Source organism: Trichechus manatus, unplaced genomic scaffold (assembly GCF_000243295.1).
Source record: "Trichechus manatus latirostris isolate Lorelei unplaced genomic scaffold, TriManLat1.0 scaffold00216, whole genome shotgun sequence".
Classification (NCBI taxonomy): Eukaryota; Metazoa; Chordata; class Mammalia; order Sirenia; family Trichechidae; genus Trichechus; species Trichechus manatus.
Window position 1 is genome coordinate 2,637,636 of NW_004444152.1, and position 21,175 is coordinate 2,658,810.

A 21,175-nucleotide genomic window follows, 5' to 3' on the forward strand; every position below is an offset into this window, starting at 1 on the left:
GTAAACCTTCACCTAAAGTACAATAAAAAAAAAATGTGAAGCTGTTTCTCGATATATCCTCCATCTAGGTCTATACACTTCTGAAGGTGGGGTTTCCATCTCTAACCCTCGAAATTCTGTGGTCTTTGATTAACACCATGTCAAAACGGCACTTTTGGCATCCTCAAGGGACTTAAATTCCTTTTAAACGTTGAGTTTGGGGAACAAAAAAGTCTGAAGGGTCAAGATAAGGTCTGTAGGGTGGACAGGGTTAAGATTTCCCAACAAAATTTTTGTAGGACAGCCTTTCCTATCTTTGAAGAATGATCAGGTGCATTGTGGTGGTGGAAAAAAATTCCTCTGTACAACTGCCCTGGCCTTTTTCTCATCAGTATAGTTTTCAGTTTTCTTAAAACTTCTTCATAATAAGCCCCCTTGATTGTCCAGTGTCCTTAGAGAAGATCTATCGAGATTACCCCCTTTGGAATCTGAAAACAGTTGCCGTGACCTGAGTTCCTTTTCCCCTCTTGGCTCCTTGAGTTCTTCCCGACCTTCCTTAAAACGTTTGATCCTTGTAAAAACTTTTATGTGGGGCAGCATTCCCATAAACTTGTTGCAAAGCTTCTAACAATTTGGGAAGATGTCCACTTGAGTTTTGTTAAAAATTTGATACTAGCCCTGACTTCGTTTTCTTTTTCCCCTGGCACAAAAAGTACCGTTTATTTTGAAAGCACCTTAAAGAGACTAACAAGTGTTTTACCGAGAGAACTTACCTACAGTCATCCGCTAATTGCAGAGACGTGTAAACACGTTTTGTTTGGAATAAACCCGTGCATGTATGAACTGGAACCCTAGTAGTGATACTTTTTGACTTACCCATGTATATCCTCAGTCTAAAAACAAATACAAAATGTTGAACTCTAGTTAGCTCGGTTTTTCACAGTGGTATGAATAATTCTAAAACTTATGTATATTTTATGATTTAACAAGTGAACAACTAAGCTGGATGATGGAGTTACAAACAAAAAAGTATGCTGAATTGAACTTGGGTGTATCAGTATGAAAGCTGTAGAGCTAAAGATACATGTGTGAGTGTATGTATGTGTATAGGTAAACGTATGTATAAATATATTTGGTAGCTTTGACAGCTAAGAGGATCAAATGACAACCCAGTAGCAATGATTACTTCTTAGTGCTAACTACATTCTGCAGTCGTTGGAACCAGGGTTCCTAGAAGGAATGGCTGATCTTAGCTAGGGGCAGGTTAAGTACACAATGAGCCTGAACCATATAGTATGAGAGAGTAAGTATTCAAAGAGCTTAAAGCATGAGAAACACAAGTCAGAATGACAGAGAAGATTGCTTGAACAGGATTTCACTAGCCAGATTTGAAACAATTTGATTATTAAGCAAATAATAGTACATATGAATCCCTTAAATCATAAGTCCATACTGGTATAAAGAAACGAGATGTGAAAAGCCCTTTGTTAGAATAAAATGGCAACTAAGTCACATGGAATAAGTTGGAAAATGAGTTTTATATCCATAAAAGTAATAATTGATTTAAGCCAGAAATACCAATAAATGTTAAGGCAAACAAGATAAAATTTGATAAAGACTATAATATTAACATACTCTGAAACTATCTCCCCACAAAATTCATTGAATGGGACTTTACACTGGAGAATCCATTTAACTTCAAATTTAACAGCACAAATAATGAAAAAAACTGATGTGTAGTACATCCTGATAATGATGCCTTGTTAGGTGCTGTCAGTCGGTTCCGACTCATAGTGACCCTGTGTACAACAGAAAAACACTGTCCGGTCCTGCGCCATCCTCACAATCATTGCTATGTTTGAGCCCATGGTTGCAGGCAGTGTGTCAATCCATCTCGTTGAGGGCCTTGCTTTTTTTCACTACCTCTACCAAGCATGATGTCCTTCTCCAGGGACTGGTTCCTCCTGATAACATGTCCAAAGTACATGAGACAAAGTCTTGACATCATCGTTTTCTAATAAGCATTCTGGATGTACTTCTTCCAAGACAGATTTGCTCGTTCTTCTGGCAGTCAGTCCATGGTATATTCAATATTCTTCACCAACGCCATAATTCAAAGGCATCAATTTTTCTTCAATCTTCCTTATTCACTGTCCAGCTTTCACATGCATACGAGGTGATTGAAAATACCATGGCTTGGGGTAGGTGTACCTTAGTCCTCAAGGTGACATCTTTGCATTTTAACACTTTAAAGAGGTGTTTTGCAGCAGATTTGTCCAACCGCAATGTGACGTTTGATTTCTTGACTTCTGCTTCCATGGGCATTGATTGTGGATCCAAATAAAATGAAATCCTTGCCAGCTTCCGTCTTTTCTCCGTTTATCATGATGTTGCTTATTGGTCCAGTTGTGAGGATTTCTGTTTTCTTTATGTTGAGTTGTAATCCATACTGAAGGCTGTAATCTTTGATTTTCATCAGGAAGTGCTTCAGGTCCTCTTCACTTTCAGGAAGCAAGGTTATGTCATCTGCATATCGCAGGTCGTTAACGAGTCTTCCTACAAAATGATGCCATGCTCTTCTTCATATAGTCCGGTTTCTCAGTTTATTTCTTCAGCATACAGATTGAATAAGTATGGTGAAAGAATACAACCCTGATGCACACCTTTTCTGACTTTAAACCACAGAGTATCCGGTTGTTCTGTTTGATTGACTGACTGTTGGTCTACCTACAGGTGCCGAGCATGCACACTTCAGTGTTCTGGAATTTCCGTTCTTTGTAATGTTATTCACACAATTGAATGCCTTTGCATAGTCAATAAGACACAGGTAAATCTCTTTCTGATATTTCTTGATCACATGCTACCTCCTGAAATGGTTGAAAAGTGATGCTGTAAAAAGGACTATATCATTCCCATTAAATTCCTGCTAAAAATACATAAGGTAAAATCTCATCATGAGGAAATACATGACAAATTAAACTGAAGAATACCACACTAAATATCAAGCTTTACTCTTTAAGAATATCTTTTTTATGAGGAGGAAAATAAGTTTCTTTAAACCCCCCAGTGGATAAACTCCTTTATATCTCACAAGCCAGTTCTATCCATGGACACCCCTGGCCGCAAGGAAGGTGGAAGCGTGCAATTTAGCTCTTCTATGTGGTGAAGAAGAGTAAGAAAGAAGGGATTTCTGACTGGCAGTTGGTTTAACAGCCAACAGTGTCTGTCCCAGATAACCACAGGACAGTGTTTGTTACATCTTCATTCAGAATAGCAAACCTACTACTCATCAGGAAGCATGCCAACAATTTTTTTGTTCACCCAGGAACACGTGTATTCGAAGAAGTTGGGTTTAACACGTTACAGCAAGGGAGTACACACACAGTGAGGAACCATGAAAGTGTTACAAGTTGAGACATTGTTAGGATTATGGAATTTGGGTTCCCCCCACCCTCCCCAGTGGTTTGGGGGAATGTCTAAGGAAGCTGGGTTTCTGCCTAGATTGGATGCATTCAGAAAGCAGGAGGAATTTTAAGTCCGAGTATCTCAATCATTGTTACCTAGAGGGAGGACAGACTAAAGATAAAGCTGTAATTGGTAGAGAAGTAGCAGCCACTCATTTAGTTAAGAGAAGGGACTGTTTGGTATTTTGTGAACGCACACTGACCTTATTTTAGTCTGCTTAAACAACACATAATGAAATGGCCTTGTTTTGTCTCCCTTTAGAATGGTCTCACAGAAACCTTGTCTGGAGTTGGTATGCTGTGAGATTACTTACGTCCTATAATCATATGACCTAGCTGTGAATGCCAGGCCAGCTTTTGGATGTCAGAGGCTTTTCTTTTTTTTTTATTATTTTTTTCTCATTCTGTTCAATGCATCACCATGCACCCACCGACTGGGAGAAATTGGATTTTTAGTGACTGACACTGGAAAATACCTAAATTATACTGAATTTAGAGAAACAGACACACAACATGAGATTTTGTATGACTTCATTTGTGAAAAAGAAATATGTAGATTGAAGATGGGTATTTTTGGAGAGAAAAAGCATCTGGTTAACTTCAAGTCATATTGAAGGTGGAATTTTTCTTGTCTTGCTTTATAGTACTTTTAAATCGTTTCAACTTATACATCAGTATTATAATTACTAAATACAATGCAGATATTTTAGCCAAAAAAAATGGTTAAAAAAAAAAAAAGAATATTAGCACTAAAGCCATCTCTCACCTGCAGAATTCTCTTGAGTGTCCTTGCATTAAATCATAGGCTTTTGGGCTCAAGAATGACCCTAATGCCAACCTCTTCAGCAGGTAAGCTTCTTTGGAGATGCTGGATAATGTATTAATTTCTCTGAAATTTGGTGTTTTCGCCACCAAAGTTGGGAAAATGGCTGTTTTATGAGGCCACTGCTTTCCCTTTGGCCCTCTCAAACGGTGGTTTTTTCTGCGAAACTAGTGGTATCAAAGGGAGTTGGTATCTTCTTGGTGCTGAATGCCCCTCCCAAACCATTCTACCTCGCCCATTCTTTAAATTCTAGCCTCATACTGTCAAAGTACATTAACCATTGTTGTGTGCCATCCAGGCGATTTTCCACTCTTAGCGAACCCCTGTGACAGAGTAGAACTGCACCATAGGGTTTCCTAGGCTGTGACCTTAATGAGAGAGGACTGCAGTTTTTTCTGGTCAGAGCGGAAGGGATGGGTGGGTTTAAACCGCTAATCTTATTAGCATCTGAGCGCTTTACCACTGCACCCCCAGGGCTTCTTATACTAACCATTGTTATTGTTAGGTGCCGTGGAGTCGATTCCGACTCATAGCCACCCTACGGGACAGAGTACAACTGCCCCATAGAGATTCCAAGGGCTGGCTGGTGGATTCCAACCGTTACCTTTTTAGTTTGCCCTCCTCTCCGTCTTGTGCTGATTCCCTAAAACGGGCATTCGCCATTATTCCCGGCCACTTCCGCGCATGCAGGAAGGTGTGCGGAATTCTGGGAAATGTAGTCCAGAATCTTTAGGCATTTAGAGGCACTTCCACTCCAGGGGCTTGAGGTTCCTGCCATGTTTTTCCTCGTGGTGGGTAGTCGTCCTGCGTTTCGGAGACCTTTACTAACTTTCTGGACCTGTGTTTTGGACCTGTAACGACCAGGACATCGAGTTAGTGGAAAGAAGTCGCAGCGCAAACGGAGGTTTGGAAAGAGAGGGCGGTGGTTTGCGTTCTGTTCGCGGAGACTTTTCCATTTGGGGCAATTCGCGCGTCGCTGGGTTGGGGACGGGCTTGGGTCGTGGCTTGCCTTATTTGAGGGTCCCCTGGGCTCTCAGCTCCCAAATCTGCTTTCCTCTACCTTGCACGCGCGCTGCCAGTTCTTCTCGGTACAGCATTGGGCGAGTTACTTCATCTCTCTGTGTCTCCTGGTGCGTTAATTGTAAAAAGGTGATTTCGTGAAAGTGATTAGTGTTTTCGTGAAGCGGCCTTGGTGGCGCAATGTTAAACGCCCGGCTGTGTAGAGAAAACCTTGAACGCTGTTTCAGGTTAAAACAGTGAAGTTTATTAAGGATTTAAAACAATTGCAATTGGGGAACTTCATAGCCAATTGAAAATGGAACCAGGTAGTCCCGGGGCAGTTTCGTTATACAGGTATTCTTAGGGGGTGAAAAGAGGAACCAAACTATAGGGAAGGCAGTTCCGGGAAAATCAGTGAATATTGTAATAATTACACTCTGATTGGTTACTGATTATTAATACTATAGTTACTGATTACAGAGAGTTTCACAAGATGCTTGCATGTATTTTCTTTTGTCCGTCTTGCAAAAATATCTTAATTGCCAACAGCACCCAGACAGCACTCTCCCTGAGTACGTTTGTTTTGAGGGGAATGGATAGTCACTATGAGTGAGAATCGACTGGACGGCAATGGGTTTTTTTTTTTTTTTAGATACTCACTTGGTTAAGACCCCTTGGGGCATCTGGTTTCACATCCTGGTTTTGACCACCGAGGAGAAACATGTGTTTCTCAAAAAACATAGCTGTTAGTCTAGAAATCTAGATTAAAATTAGATAACATGGTCAGCATATTATGCCAGTGTCTCATTGACCGCACTGAAAGTTTTCTATTCCTGAGACAGCTGCTAACCAAAAGGGAGGCATTTCAAAACCACCAGCCGCTCGTTGGGAGAAAAGACTGCTGATCTATCTGCCGTCGTCAGGACTACAGCCTAGAAAACCTATGGGCAGAGTTCTACTCTGCCCTGTAGGGTCGCTATGAGTCGAAATCGACTCATCGTCAAACAACAGGTTCTTTCATAATAGAGTTGTTTTGAGAATTAAATGAGGTACTCGGGTGGCGCAATGGTTACACATTTGGCTGCTAACCAAAAAGTTGGCATTTCAAATACACCAGCTGCTCCTTGGAAACCCTATGGGGTAGTTCTTCTCTATCCTATAGGGTCAATATCAGTCGGAATCAACTCGATAGCAACGGGTTTGGTTTTTGGGTTTTATAAATAAAAGTCTTAAAACAATTTCCGGCTCGCGATGAATGGTAATATCTTGTCGTTACCCATGAAAAACCTGTTGGCGAGGACGTGTTGATTCCGACTCACGGCGACCTTCTGGTGGTTAGTACTAAAGCATTTAATTTCCTGAGAGGCACTCCTGTGGGGTCCCTGTTAATAATTAGGAACCTGAGGCCCAGGTGGACACAGTGATTAAGTCTTCCTTCACAGATCCCTCTGTGGTAAGACATAGGTTAACCAAAACTTCGTTTAAAGTTTGTGCAAAGAATTTAAATTCACCAAAAAGTAAATTGGCCTTTGCCCTTGTCTCCTGAGAGGACAATTCTAGGCCTTTGAAGTCTCCTCAGCAGTTGAGGTGCTTTATGATTTTAAAACCTCCAGACTATGCCTGAGGAATTGTGCAAATGAATGGTGGGTTGGCCAGGCCTGAGACCACTTAGTATCCTGCTGCCAGCTGATCTCAGAAAGCGGGGGGCGTGGTTCGAGCAATCAGGTTAAGATTAGCCAAAGATATTTTCTGTTGTATTTCCTCCTTTTCTCAAAAACCTCATTGTAAAAACTGTAGTCCGTGGCAGTGAATTGTAAATGTGGGGGGTTTGTGTATTGTCGAATGTTTTTATGTGTATGTTTTATCCACAATTTAAAAAAAAGGACCTAATTGCAACTGCCCCACAGTGGGCCCTCCTGGTTTTCCTAAACAGTGGGGTCTTCCTGAGTGCGTACTGACTAACTGCTGGAATGAACCCTGTATGTTTTCATTTCTTCTTTATTATTATTATTATTGTAACACTTTGAATCAGGGATGCAGTCAGAGCTCCAGCTGCAGTGGCTCTGGCCCTCGTCTCTGAGGTGGGCAGGAAGTGGGATCTTCCTGGATTCCCTCTGACCTATTCCCTTAGGAAGGAGGGGGTTGCTTCCAGCTGTTCAGAGTGAGGAGAACGAACTGTGGTGTATAGGGGACAGTGATGCGGTCATTGTAATTCACAGCCTCCTTTCTTTCACCAGCCCCCACTCCTCCAACAGGACTGCACGGAGGTGGAGGCAGTGGCTCCTTGGCTACTGGTAGGAGAGCCCCGGGTGAGGAGGACTTGGCGTTCTTCCACAGAGATTTTCACGTGTGTTGTAGAGTGTGTGAAATGCGCTCTAGCATGGGTTAAGATTCAGTTGCTAAGTTCTGTTCTAAGGGTTTTATACAGGTTAGTGCTGTCAAACAGAAAAATTAAGATGAGCCATCTTACTTTGATTTTAAGGTTTTCTCATTCATGAAACCAAATATTGTAAAGAAATTTCCTGACCGAATTTTATTCTGCCGGTGGTTTTTCTTTTACCCAGAGTTGCTAATCTTTTCTTTGCTGTTCGCAAGCCAGGCTTACTAAGTTTAAATTTCAAAAGGCATGGCTGAAGGTGGATGAAGGCCTGAGACCACCTTGTGACCTGATATAATCTGATTTCAGTAAAGGGGAGAGGCCAGGGATCAGTCAGTTATGTTGAGATTGCCCAGTGGTGGATGTTCTGTTTTTCTTTCTTCTCTTCTCTTTTAAGCCTCATTGTAACGGACAGACTTTGAACCATTTGCCCTTTCTGGAATCAAAATGGTCTATCTACATGCACATGGAATAACTGCACAGAATAGGTTTAATTTCTTTGAGTTTTGATTATTTTTAACACTACATGATTCCACACCGTGGCTCTGTGAAGTGGTACTGCTTTTTCCCTATTTTAAAGATGAGTCTTTTTCCATCACGTTTTTCCCTTATCTTTTTTAACTATGTAAATTTTCAAACACCTCCAAGAAAGAAGACACTAATGAACTGCTATATATCATCATCGTCATCCTTATTATTATCATTACTATTGTAATTACTAAGTCTACTTCCTGATTTTTTAAAATGTTTTATTTCTATATAATTTCAAACCTTTGGGAATGTTGCAAAAAGAGTATGAGGAACTCTCATATACTCTGTACCCAGATTTATGAGCTCTTTACATTTTGCTTCTTTACTTTGTCGATGACCGTCAGCCAAGTACTATCAGGAATATACCTGTAATCCAAGACAGGTTTTATCTTGTGCAGCAAGGAAACCCACACATAGCGGGGAATGATGGGCTGCCTTTGTAAGAGGCAGTTAAGAGAGGCTGGTTATAGGGCTTTAGCGTAATATATTGTTAGCTGCTTTCGAGTTGGCCCCAACTCATGGTGACCCCTGCACAATGGAATGAAACACTGCCCAGTGCCGTGCCATTCCCTTGGTTCTTTGTGGATCAGACAATGTTCCGTTGTGATCCATGGGGTTTTTATTGGCAGATTTGAGAAGGAGGTCACCAGTTCTTTCCATTTAGCCATTTTTAACTTGGAAGGTCCCCTGAAACCTGTTCAGCATCATAGGGTGGTTGCTGGGCACGAGGTGCATTTCCTGGAAGTTAAACCTGGGTCTCCCACGTGGAAGGCAAGTGTTCTCCTGATAAACCACCAGTTTGTAATAACATAATACAATAAACCAAAAAACCAAACCCCTTACCGTCAAGTCGATTCCGACTCATAGCGGCCTTATAGGAAAGAGTAGAACTTCCCCATATGGTTTCCAAGGAGCGCCTGGTGGGTTCGAAATGCTGACCTTTTGCTTAGCAGAGGAGCTCTTTACCACTGTGCCACCAGGGCTCCGCATAATATACTAGATACTTTTAAACGTTATGCTAGATAAAAGTAGTTAATACTATTATCTCGTAGATAATAGTAGGTAACAGATAACATACTGTTATCTAATGCGCAGTCCATATTTAAATTTGTTCTGTTCTCCTAAAATAAGTCTTCTCTAAAGCTTATCCCCTCAGTTCAGGGTCTGATTGATGCATTACTCGTTCAGTTGTCATGTTTCTGTACTCTGCTTTCACAAGAATGATTCTTCAGTCTTTGTCTTTTTTGTTCTTGTTGTTTTTAAAAAGTACGAGCAAGTATTTTAGAGAAAGGCCTTCATTTGGGGTTTATCTGGTATTTTTCACGTTTCAGTTCGGATGACACAATATTGGCAGCGATACCACAGAAGTGGTGAGGAGTCCTTCCCGTGCAGCATGTCAAGAGGCCAGTGAGGTGGGTTTGTCCCAGTATTGCTGATCTCAACTTTGTTTACGTGACTAAGTGAAGGCTGTCAAGATTCTCTACTGAAAAGTTAGTACTTTACCTTTTGTAGAGAATAAATTTTGGGGAGATACATTTATTATTGCGCATTCTATTGTAAAGACTAACTTCTCTTTATTCATTCCAACATAAATGTTATATCAATATGGACTCAGAACCCACTCTTCTTCTGAGTTCTGGTTTTTGTATGATTAGTGCTGCTATCAGCATACACATACAAGTCTTTATACGGACAGGTCTTTAAGTGGACATGTGTTTTCATTCTCCTGGGTAGATACCTAGGTAGGGAATTGATAGGTTCAGTGTTAGTTTCATGTTTAACTTTTTGAAAAACAGTCATACTTCTCCACAGTGGCTTCATCAAACTATTACTTTCCAGAATCCTGTATTTTTTAATAAAAACTAAAAACTACAGTCATGTGCTGTGTAATGTCTGTTCGGGTAATATCCAACCGCATATATGTCCATGGTCCCATAAGGTTATAATAAAGTTTAGAAATCCCAATAGGAGAATGGACATAGCGGACGTAACCAGATGTAGCCAATGCAACAGCTTCCTGCACACAACACGTGTATCTCATGTATCTTGTATACAAAGTGATTGCACTGCCAGGTGTATAATGGTATAGTAACTAGATAATATATAACCTATAAAACATATGTCTTGATAGTCATAATAAATGGCTATGTCGCTGGCTTATGTATGTACTTTACTTCGTATCATTATTGTAATGTGAACTTTCGGAAACCCTGGTGGCGTAGTGGTTAAGAGTTCAGCCGCTAACCAAAGGGTCGGCAGTTTGAATCCACCAGGCGCTCCTTGGAAACTCTGTGGGCCAGTTCTCTGTCCTGTAGGGTCACTATGAGTCGGAATTGACTCAGTGGCAACAGGTTTGGTTTTTTTTTTCCTAGTTACAAATAAAAAGTTTACTGTATAACAGTTCATGTTTAGACTTGTAGGCAGCAGCACCCAGTCTCATACATCACGTGTCTTTTGAACGTTGTAGAGTTAGCTCGCTGATCTTCTTTTGAAAATATTACTGTGAAGTGCATCATGGCCCAAATGCAGCAAAACCAGTGCTAGTGATAGCAGCAAGAGGCAAAGCAGAAGTATCGATTTGGAGGTGAAACAAGGTTATTAAACAACACGAGGGTGGAAAATCAGTGAATGCTGTTGCTCAAGATTGAGGCATGTAACGCTCAACATTCACGACAATCCTCAAAAACAAAGAAAAAATTCTCCGAGCTGTTAAAGCATCAACTCCACTGAAAGCTACAAGGCTAATGAAAATGCGAGAGGGACCTATATCAGATATGGAGAAATTGCTAACGATGCGGCTTGAGTACCAGACACAAAAGCGAATTTTTCTCAGCACGTTGATGATCACTGCTTAGGCACGAAGCTCGTTTGAGATGCTTAAGGGAAAAGCAGGACCAGGTTATGGTAGCGAGTTTAATGCTAACTCTGGGTGGTTCCAGCTCTTCAAACAATGTTTTTCACTGTACCATGTGAAAGTGAGTGGTGAGTCTGTGAGTGCTGATGTTAGCTGAAGGACAGTACAGTGTCTTGACTATTTAGTCATTACAGGTACACGACAGTATCTCGCATAGCTTTGCTAAGTATATAACATGGTGTTCGCACAATGTCCAAATCACATAACGTCCTATTTCACAGAACGTATCATGGATGTTAAGTGACACGTGACTGTAATGTGTTTTCTTTTTCTCCATGCATATTGATCTGTTTTATTCCTCCGTGTTTTAATTAGTTTTATCAAGGAAATGCATGACCTTAGTTGAAAACATTCAGGGATACTATAAGATTTGCCAGCATTTGTACTGCACCTTTTTATGTTGATAAAAAGGCCTTGTTAGGGCCTTTCTGGTTAGTGACAGAAATGCACTTGTTTTCACACCCTTTAGAAAATAATTGTTTATGCCAGTTTAAATATTATTGTTAAGGCAACAATTTATTAGGGAACATAGTCAAGCCCATTTAACAGAATTTTCAGAGGATACGTAGGACCTTCAGTTGGCAGCAGTCACATCAGAAGTCCATGTATCTGCCCATGTTCCTTTGGTAGAGATTAAATTTATAAAGGTAATTGCCTACTAGAGAATATCATGTGCTGTTCTGTAGCTGCCAAATAATAAGAACCCTGATACAGAATTCTAAGAGTTTTCCACCTCGCAACAATCCCGTCATTGTGGACTCTTTTACTTCGTGTTTTACAGATGATGCAATTGAGGCAAAGAGATCTTATTAATTTGCCCAGGATGACACAGCTAGTGAGAAGTCGTACCAGGATTTGAACCCACATATATATATTGACCCCAGAGCTGACTCTTATTCAGTATATTGTTTCAAATTCTCTCTTACCAGAATCACAGTTGCTGTCTTGGGGTTTGCAAGGCAAGTGGTGAGGGGGCCACTGTGTGTAGTTGTGCAGAGTGTTCACTGACCCCAGACTGAAAGGGGTCAAGGGCATCTGGTGTCCAGGTCATGTTCTGCACATCAGGCCGTGTGCATCTGCAGTCACCCAGATTAAGGGGCCTCTTGGCTAATAAACAGTAAGAGTCCATGAAGGTGAGTGACATCCCTGGCCACCTTTTTATGTCTTCCTTTTCCTTCCATAGTTTGGCGTTCCGAGGACTCTGTGTATCTCAGGACTCTGTACATCACCAGAAGTAGGACGAAAAATGAGCAGGTTCATGGTGAGTGCGGCTTACCTTTCTCTCTTAAAATACCTTCTAACTACTCAGACTGTACACTCGGTTTTCTCTTCTAAAGCCGCAAGCAGAACAATGGACATTTGCGGACCTGTTGTTTGCCAGGTTGCTTTCTATGTTTTTGGCTTACCTTGGCTTTCTTTTTAGTTTTTCTGTTATTCTGTCTTTTTTTTTTTTCCCCTCAAAAATCAGGGCAAAAGAAGGAATAGGAACGAGCAGTTCTCACACTTTGCTACTCCTTTACTGATTAGCTGTTTGTATTTTCTCATATTCTTTTCCATGTGTACTTTTATAAATTATTTGTATTCATTATATAAATCTAATTTTAAATTGTCCATTTTTCACTTATTATTGTGAAACAATCGTTTTTTTTGTGGTTACATCATTTTCCAGTTGAATTGTTGTACCGTTGTATTTTTTCACTACTTCCTACTCTTTGATGTTTAAGTGGCTTAGGAAATTTATTGTTTGAAGATAATATTTTATTGGGTTTTCAGGGAAGGGTCACACAGCAGTTTAGGTTCTCATTCACCAATTTCTGCACAGATTGTTCAGTGGAATTGGTTACATTTTTCACCGTGCATGAACATTCTTAGTATTTCTGTTCTGGTTGCTCTGTTTCCATGGATCTGGATTTCCTGTCCCCTTACAGTTTCATCTATTTTAAAGTAATTATTGATCGTTTGGCCTCATATAGATGCTCTTTTTTAAAGAAGCATAGTACTCATGGGTCATATTCTTTTATTACCTGTGAAAGCCAATCTGTTATTTAGCTAAAAGGTGACCTCAAGGGCTACTTTTGTTTCAAGGTTTAAAGAGTATCGTAGGGCAGTAGTCTCAGGGAGTCCTCTAGTCTCAAACTGTCCAGTAAGTCTGTGTGCGTGTCTTTTTTTTAGGAATTTTAGGTTGTGTTCCACATTTTTCTCCCATTCTGTCAGGGTCCATCTCCTGTGGCTCTGAGGAGAAAAGTCAGTAGTGGTAGCCAGACACCATCTAGTTCTTCTGACCTTAAGGTAGATGAGGCTGTGGTTCATGTAGACTACTAGTTCTGTAGACTAGTTTCTTTGAGTCTTTGGTTTCCTTCTTTTTCTTTGCTTCAGATGAGTAGAGTCCAATAGTTGTATCTCAGATATCCAGGAATTTTATTATTTTAAATAAGACTACAGTGAGTTTGTTCTTGTATAAAATGTTTTTCCCTAAAACTCAATTCTGAAAAAATTCTAATTTTCTTCAGCCAATGTAGCACGTATTTAAAGTACTTTTTCACGTATGTTGACTGTTTGGTAAATAGATTACACCTCCTCCCCACTTATATACTATTTTGTTACCTGACATTTTACATTTATGACAATAGTAGAAAAATCTACTCTCTGAGTATTTTGCACATTAACGAGGTGGGCATGGGAGCAATGACTGCGGAGTGTCCCCTCCCTTGAGGAGGGTCTCCAGGTAGCTTCCAGAAAGCTGAGTTCCGCTGCCTTGCGCCCTCTACTACCTCTTGCCAGTGGGGACGTGAAGTCCAGCTGTCTTGAGGGGCAGGCATCCTTCGTGGCCACAGCTTCCAGGCCATGTAAAACATGAGAAACCTGCTTAGATTCTCAGAGGAAACCCAGAGTCAGGGGAATTCGGCATTCTGTTCAAAGAAAGAGACAAGAGGAACGAGAAAGAGCTCGACTTATAGGAACATCCAGTAGTGTGGGTGCCTGGAGTGGCGTCCTGAGTGATGATTTCCACAGGTCACGCTGCTCCTCCCCTAACTCCTCCTCACTGTGCACCTCTTCTTCTCCCAGATTTTCCTCCTCAAGGCACTGAGGTGCTCAGAGCCCCATTTGACAAGTACAGTGATTAGCGTGCTTGATATATAAAATTTTTAAATTCCTCCATGGGAAAATAAAATCACAGTGTTATTAGAAAAAGTACCAACGTGGGTTGAAATATTTACAATGTATATGCCAGAAGAAGACATAAAATTTATTGTAGAACTATTACAGGGTCATACTGTAAAGGAAAATATCAATAGGAATATAGGCCATATAAGAATGTAGACACGAGTAGACAAGTTAAAAGGGAGAAATAGAGATGGCCACCAAATATATGAAAAGATGATGGTATTCATTTATAAATGAATAAATGAGAATTATAAAAATGAATTGTTTTTCCTTATCAGATTACCAAAAGGATCTAAAGAATTTTTAACCTGCTTTGCCATCTTATGTAGAAAACCAAAAAGCCAAACCTGTTGCCATCGAGTCGATTCTGACTCATAGCAACCTTATAGGACAGAGTAGAACTGCGCCACAGAGTTTCCAAGGAGCACTTGGTGATTCGAACTGCTGACCTTTTGATTAGCAGCTGTAGCACTTAACCACTCACTGCGCCACCAGGGTTTCCATCTTACATAGAGTCAGCGATATTTATATGGTTTTAGAATTGGGTAATGGGTAGAGGCTGGAAGTTTTAAGGTGCCTAATAGTAAAAGCCTAGATTGCCTTGAAGAAACTTTTGGTGAAGTTATCAACATCAAAGACAATCCTGGTGAGGGCTCAGAAGGAAGTGAGGAGAGCTGTAACACCTTTTAGTAGTCATAGGATGGTGGGTGCATTGAAAATAAATTGGCCATGTTTTCTGAGGCAGTTGGCCATAGGAATCAAAAGGTAAATCATGTGTGTCCCAGCATGTAACATTTATAGTTCTAGGGGTTTACTCTCCGAGGACACCAAGTACAAATACAAGTGCTCCATTCATTGCCGCATTGTCTGTGAAGATAAGGAAAATCAGTGTATGGCACTGGAAAGAAGGACTGGGTAATCTATGCTTTAACTCATATTTCTCAAAATCTGGAACAGTTTCCCCCTATCCTCCCAACCTTTTCAAGAGGACTATAGTTCTAAGACAGGGCATACTTGTGCTTGATGTTACAGGAAGCAGTGACATTCAAGGACGTGGCTGTGGTCTTCACTGAGGATGAGCTGGGGCTGCTAGACCCTGCCCAGAAGAAGCTGTACCGAGACGTGATGGTTGAGACCTTCCGGAACCTGGTGTCAGTGGGTGAGGACAGCCTCTCTCTGGATTGTCTTTATCTCCCCAGATTTTCAAGGTTTTGAATGGTCTTGGAATGGTCACCTGAGTTTTGAGGACTGACTCTCCTACCAGCAATTTTTTGTGAAATAAAATAGTAGAAAATACCAGGGTTCATTAGGAAAAAAAGAGCATATTGCAGCACACACCCTGGCTGGTTGCATGTGTGGTGTGAGAGCCAATAGGAGGAGATTTAATGAAAGGAGACACTGGTTTAGAAGTAGGTCAACCTATGTTTTAGTAATACATATTTATGCACACGTGTCTAGGTGTTGAAATAAATGGCATTTATTCAAGTGTGTCAACTGACAAAAATGTTGGAAAAACACTGCTACTGATTACTTCATGAGTATGCAGGAGGAACACAAATTTCCAGTAAATTGTAACAGTTGTTGCTAGGTGCTTTCGGTTTCGACTCGTAGTGAACCTATGTACGATAGAATGAAACGTTGTCCGGTCCAGCACCATCCTCACAATCATTGTTATCCTTGAGCCCACGATTGCAGCCACTGTGTCAGTCCGTGTCTCTTTTTTGCTGACTGTCTATGTTACCAAGCGTGATGTCCTTCTCCAGGGACTGATCCCTCTTGATAACACGTCCAAATTATGTGAGATGTAGTCTTGCCATGCTTGCTTCTAAGGAACATTCTGGCTGTACTTCTTCCAACACAGATTTGTTCGTTCTTTTGGCAGTCCATAGTATATTCAGTATTCTTCTCCAGCACCACAATTCAAAGGTGTCAGTTCTTCTTCGGTCTTCCTTATTGTCAAGCTTTCGCATGCATATGAAGCAATTGAAAACACCATGGCTTGTGTCAGGCGCACCTTAGTCTTCAAAGTGATATCTTGTGATTGTGCTAAGAGATGTTTTCCCTATAGACGTCCTGGAGCCTTCCATGGGGGGGCATATTCATGTCTGGAATGAAATACTACATTTTTTATATGAGGATTCTGATGTCTACTTCTGAGATAGGCATTCCTACCAAAAGAAAAAGAAAAAAAAGTCTCTTTCCTGAGGTCTTAGACAGTAACCAGGCAAGCTTAATTTCCTTTGAAAGATTTGACAGCTGATGCCCATTTCCCCTTCTAAAGTCCACATCCACATCACTACCCTTGGGTTTCCCCTTCCCTGTGCTAGAGGGAGCCGATTGAATACGAGAGGAAAGTAAGTCACACAGCTCAGTGTTGCCTATATTTCTGATCATTTCACCTTCCCATTTGAATAGTTTGGTTAATGAAGGGCTTGATAGCTTCCTGATCCAAACTGTTACAACATTTTCAAGCATAAGCCATAGTCAGAAAGGTGTATTTTATTGTAACTAGTGCAAACGTTTCGTGTTTGTGACTTGAGAAAGCATTTCCTGTAACGATACATATATATATATTTGCTTGTGATTATACTCTGATATTTTGTTGTTGTTTTTTTTATGCTTATTACACGCTTTTAAATTCATTTCACAGCTCACTAATGGGCAGGAGTCTTTCAATTTGAAAACCTGTTGTGAGTGGTCAGTTCATCCTCATCCACAGATTTTCAATACTCTTTTCAAAAAGACAGCCCAAAGGTTCAAAAGGAACCTGTGCCTAGGCCGTCACTTTCTTTTCTATGAAGTGATTTTTTACATTTGATTTTCTTCTCTTGGTAGTCCCTGTCTCTGGTACAGCCTTTCAGTTTCCCAGCAAAAGTACAGTTTTCTGCTCCTTTCCTGTTTTACAGAGCTTACTTAGAAAAGCTTTTTTGTCTTTATGACTTGACTTAAATGTTCACAAAAATGTCAAACAGAAATTTATTCATTCAGGGTGCACTTATTCAGTGCCCAGTATGTGCCATGCATTCTTCTGGACATGGTTATAAATCAGGAAACAGTGTAAATGGTTGTCCTTATTGATACTACATTGTAGTCAGAAAGACAAGCAATAAACAAAAATTAACCTAGATGGTATGTAGTTTGGTAATAAGTACTGTGTAGAATATAGAGTCAAGTGGGATGGAAATTGCCAGAGATGAATTGGCTGTGGACAAGGTTTATTATTTTCCCTTCAACTCATTGATGGACTGACAGATGAGCAGAGATACCTCAAAGAAGTAAGGAACCAGAGGTGGGGCCAAGATGGCGGAGTAGTCAGACACTTCCGGTGGACCCTCTTACAACAAAGACCCAAAAAAATAAGTGGATCAATTATATTTGACAATCTAGGAGCCCTGAACATCAAAAGCAAAGTTGAGGAACCAGACTGAGTGGCAGGGGGAGGGAGAGACAGTTCGGAAGCAGCAAGGAGTTACCAGACCTGACCCGGCGAGAGCCTGAACCCTTTAGACCTGATTAGCTCATGGGTGAGCGATGAGGCAGGCAAGCACCAGTACTTGGGAGGCGTTTTCCACACCAGGAGAGACCCAGCAGCAGAGAGTCTACTCAGCCACTCAGAACCAGTGAGAAGCAGCCCTCATTCAGCAAAAGATAAGTACTTGCATCTGGTCTACTATGCACATCAAAAAACACCCCCATTAGGGAAAAACCTCTCTCCTGTTTACTTCCCCACTCCTTGCTCTGCACTGGGTCCTGGACTGGCTTCAGCAATTGCCGAGTCCCCTGGGCCGGAAGTAGGATCCGTCACACACCCTGAGGCATTCTCCCAGCCTTGGAGAGTGAACCAATTAACAAACGGGAAAAAATAAACTGCCAGCTACCTTAAGTCAGGAACTCAGGGTAGGCAAAGCTCCTTTGCCTAGGCACAGGCCTAAGGGATCCATGGACATTGAGTGCCTTTCCCCCTGCATAGACTTGTGGGCTCATTTCAACAGCGTAGGCCCTCATTACCACAGTACAACAGGGTATATACCTGAAGACTAACTTCAACTGTTTCAGCTGTGAAGTGGCAGGTTCATGACATTTGATACTGCTCCGCCCATTAAGCAAGGTCTTTACCTACCCACATCAGGGGCCTGAGGGCTGGTGGCTCCACCCACACCACCTAGCCACCTGCAATAGGGGCCCAAGAATAAGAGGTGCCCGCCAGTCCTTACAGCCAACAGCATTGGGTGCTCATAGTCCGGCTGCAAAATCCACCCATCTGTGTGCCGTAGGGAGCAGTGACACGCCTTCCTCTGGACACTTGGGGTCGGCTGTCAGCCCCTTGCCTTATTAAGAGTGTGTTGCCCTGCTGCAGCCAAATGTCTATGGCTATACCAATCAACCGTACCTGCCTAGGACTAGGTGAGAGCCTGTACCACACACTTGGTGGCTATCTACCTGGGCACCTGAGCTGAATCCATACAGGAGGAGTGGGCGGACTCCTGAGCTCACATACCTAGTAACAGATCTAACCACCTGGTGACAGGACATTAGAGCTTCAAAGGTGCCAATAATCAAACTAGCTCACACGAGCAGCCTATTTGGGCATATCAAAACAAAACAAGAAGCTACGACACAGTAAGCAAACATAAATAAATATAATAACTTACTGATGGCTTGGAGACAGCAGTCAATATGAAATCACATAAAGAGGCAGTCCATGATGGCTTCAGCAAGCTCCCAAAATAAAGAATCTAGAAATTTTTCAGAGGAGGAAAATTTCTGGAATTACTGGAGGCAGAATACAAAAGATTAATATACAGACTCTTCCAGAGATTCAGAAGGAAATAAAAACGCAGAACACGCAAGAGAGGAAATTAAAAAGGTTAGGGAAGAGCATAATGACAAATTTAACAGGCTGCAAGAATCCATGGAGAGACAGCAGTCAGAAATCCAGAAGATTAACAATAAAATTTCAGAATTAGACAACTCTATAGAAAGTCATAGGAGCAGAATTGAGGCAATGGAAGTCAGAATTAGTGATATTGAATATAAAGCACTTGACACCAACTTATCTGAGGAAAAATCAGATAAAAGGATTTAAAAAAAATGAAGAAACCCTAAGAATTATGTTGGATTCTATCAGGAGGAATAACCTATGAGTGATTGGAGTACCAGAAGAGGGGGGATAACAGAAAATACAGAGAGAATTATTGAAGATTTGTTGGCAGAAAACTTCCCTGATACCTTGAAAGATGAGAAGAAGTCTATCCAAGATACTCCTCTAACCCCCCCACATAAGGTAGATCCTGAAAGAAAGTCACCAAGACATAATCAAACTTGCCAAAACCAAAGATAAAGAGAGAATTTTCAGAGCGGCTAGAGAGAAACAAAAAGTCATCTACAAAGGGGAGTCCATAAGAATAAGCTTGTACTAGTCAGCAGAAACCATGCAGGCAAGAAGCCAATGGGATGACATATATAAAGCCTTGAAGGAAAAAAATTGCCAGCCAAGAATTATATCTCCAGCAAAACTGTCTCTCAAATATGATGGTGAAATTAGGACATTTCCAGATAAACAGAAATTTAGGGAATTTGCAAAAACCAAACCAAAATTACAAGAAATACTAAAGGGAGTCCTCTGGTTAGAAAATCAGTAACATCAGATAACAACCCAAGACTAGAACACAGGACAGAGCAACCAGATACCAACCCAGATAGGGAAGTCACAAAAGTAAATCAAAGCTAAACACTGAAAATAGGGAAACAGATGTCACTATGTAAAAAATGGCAACATTAAAACAAAAAAGAGGGACTTAGAAAATGTAGACATAAATTTTTTATATTGAGAGGAAGTCAAGGCAATGTAAAGAAATAAAGGACTGGTATAAACTTAGAAAAACAGGGGTAAATATTAAGGTAACCACAAAGGAAACTAACAATCCTACAAGTCAAAATAAAAAACTAGAAAAATATAAAGACTCAGCAAATACAAAATCAACAACTGTGAAAAAGTTGAAAATACATAAAGAAAAATGACTCAGCACAGAAAATTAAGTGGTACAAGGAAACTGTGAACAATGCACAAACACTTCAAAATGAGAGCACTAAACTCATACCTATCAGTAATTATGCTGAATGTAAATGGACTAAATACACCAATAAAGAGACAAAGAGTGGCAGGTTGGATAAAAAGACACGATCTGTCTATATGCTGCCTACAAGAGACACACCTTAGACTTAAAGACACAAACTAAAACTCGAAGGATGGAAAAAAATATATCAAGCAAACAATACTCAAAAAAGAGCAAGAGTGGCAATATTAATCTCTGACAAAATAGACTTTAAGGTAGAATCTACCACAAAGGATAAGGAAGGACACTATATAATGATTAAAGGGTCAATACACCAGGAGGACGTAACTATAATAAATATTTATGCACCCAGTGACAGGGCTCCAAAATACATAAACTCTAACAGCGTTCAAAAGAGAGATAGACAGCTCTACAAGAGTAGTAGGAGACTTCAACACACCACTTTCAGTGAAGAACAGAACATCCAGAAAGAAGCTCAACAAAGACAGAAGATCTAAATGCTACAATCAACCAGTCTGATCTCATAGACATATACTGAACTCTCTAGTCAACAGCAGCCAAGTAGACTTTCTTTTCTAACGCACATGGAACAGTCTTCAGAATAGACCACATATTAGGCCATAAAGCAAGCCTTAACAAAATCCAAAGCATCTAAATATTATGAAACATCTTTTCTGACCTTAAAGCCATAAAAGTAGAAATCAATAATAGAAAAAGCAAGGAAAAAAAAAAAATCAAACACATGGCAACTGAACAACACCTTGCTCAAAAACTACTGGGTGATAGAAGAAATTAAGGATGGAATGAAGAAATTAATGGAATCAAATCAGAATGAAAACACATCCT

At 40.6% G+C, this 21,175-nt stretch overlaps 1 protein-coding gene across 1 annotated transcript in view; it reads left to right on the forward strand.

The window, feature by feature from the left end:
- Positions 1-5,001: 5,001 nt before the first annotated feature.
- The window catches only part of LOC111822836 (zinc finger protein 234-like), a 23,520-nt gene continuing 7,346 nt past the window's right edge, over positions 5,002-21,175 (forward strand). Inside the window, exons 1-4 of the mRNA XM_023742735.1 lie at positions 5,002-5,170; positions 9,505-9,585; positions 12,271-12,348; positions 15,285-15,411. Of these exons, the coding sequence (XP_023598503.1) occupies positions 12,334-12,348; positions 15,285-15,411 (142 nt within the window). The 5' untranslated portion in view covers positions 5,002-5,170; positions 9,505-9,585; positions 12,271-12,333. The remainder of the gene's footprint in view (positions 5,171-9,504; positions 9,586-12,270; positions 12,349-15,284; positions 15,412-21,175) is intronic.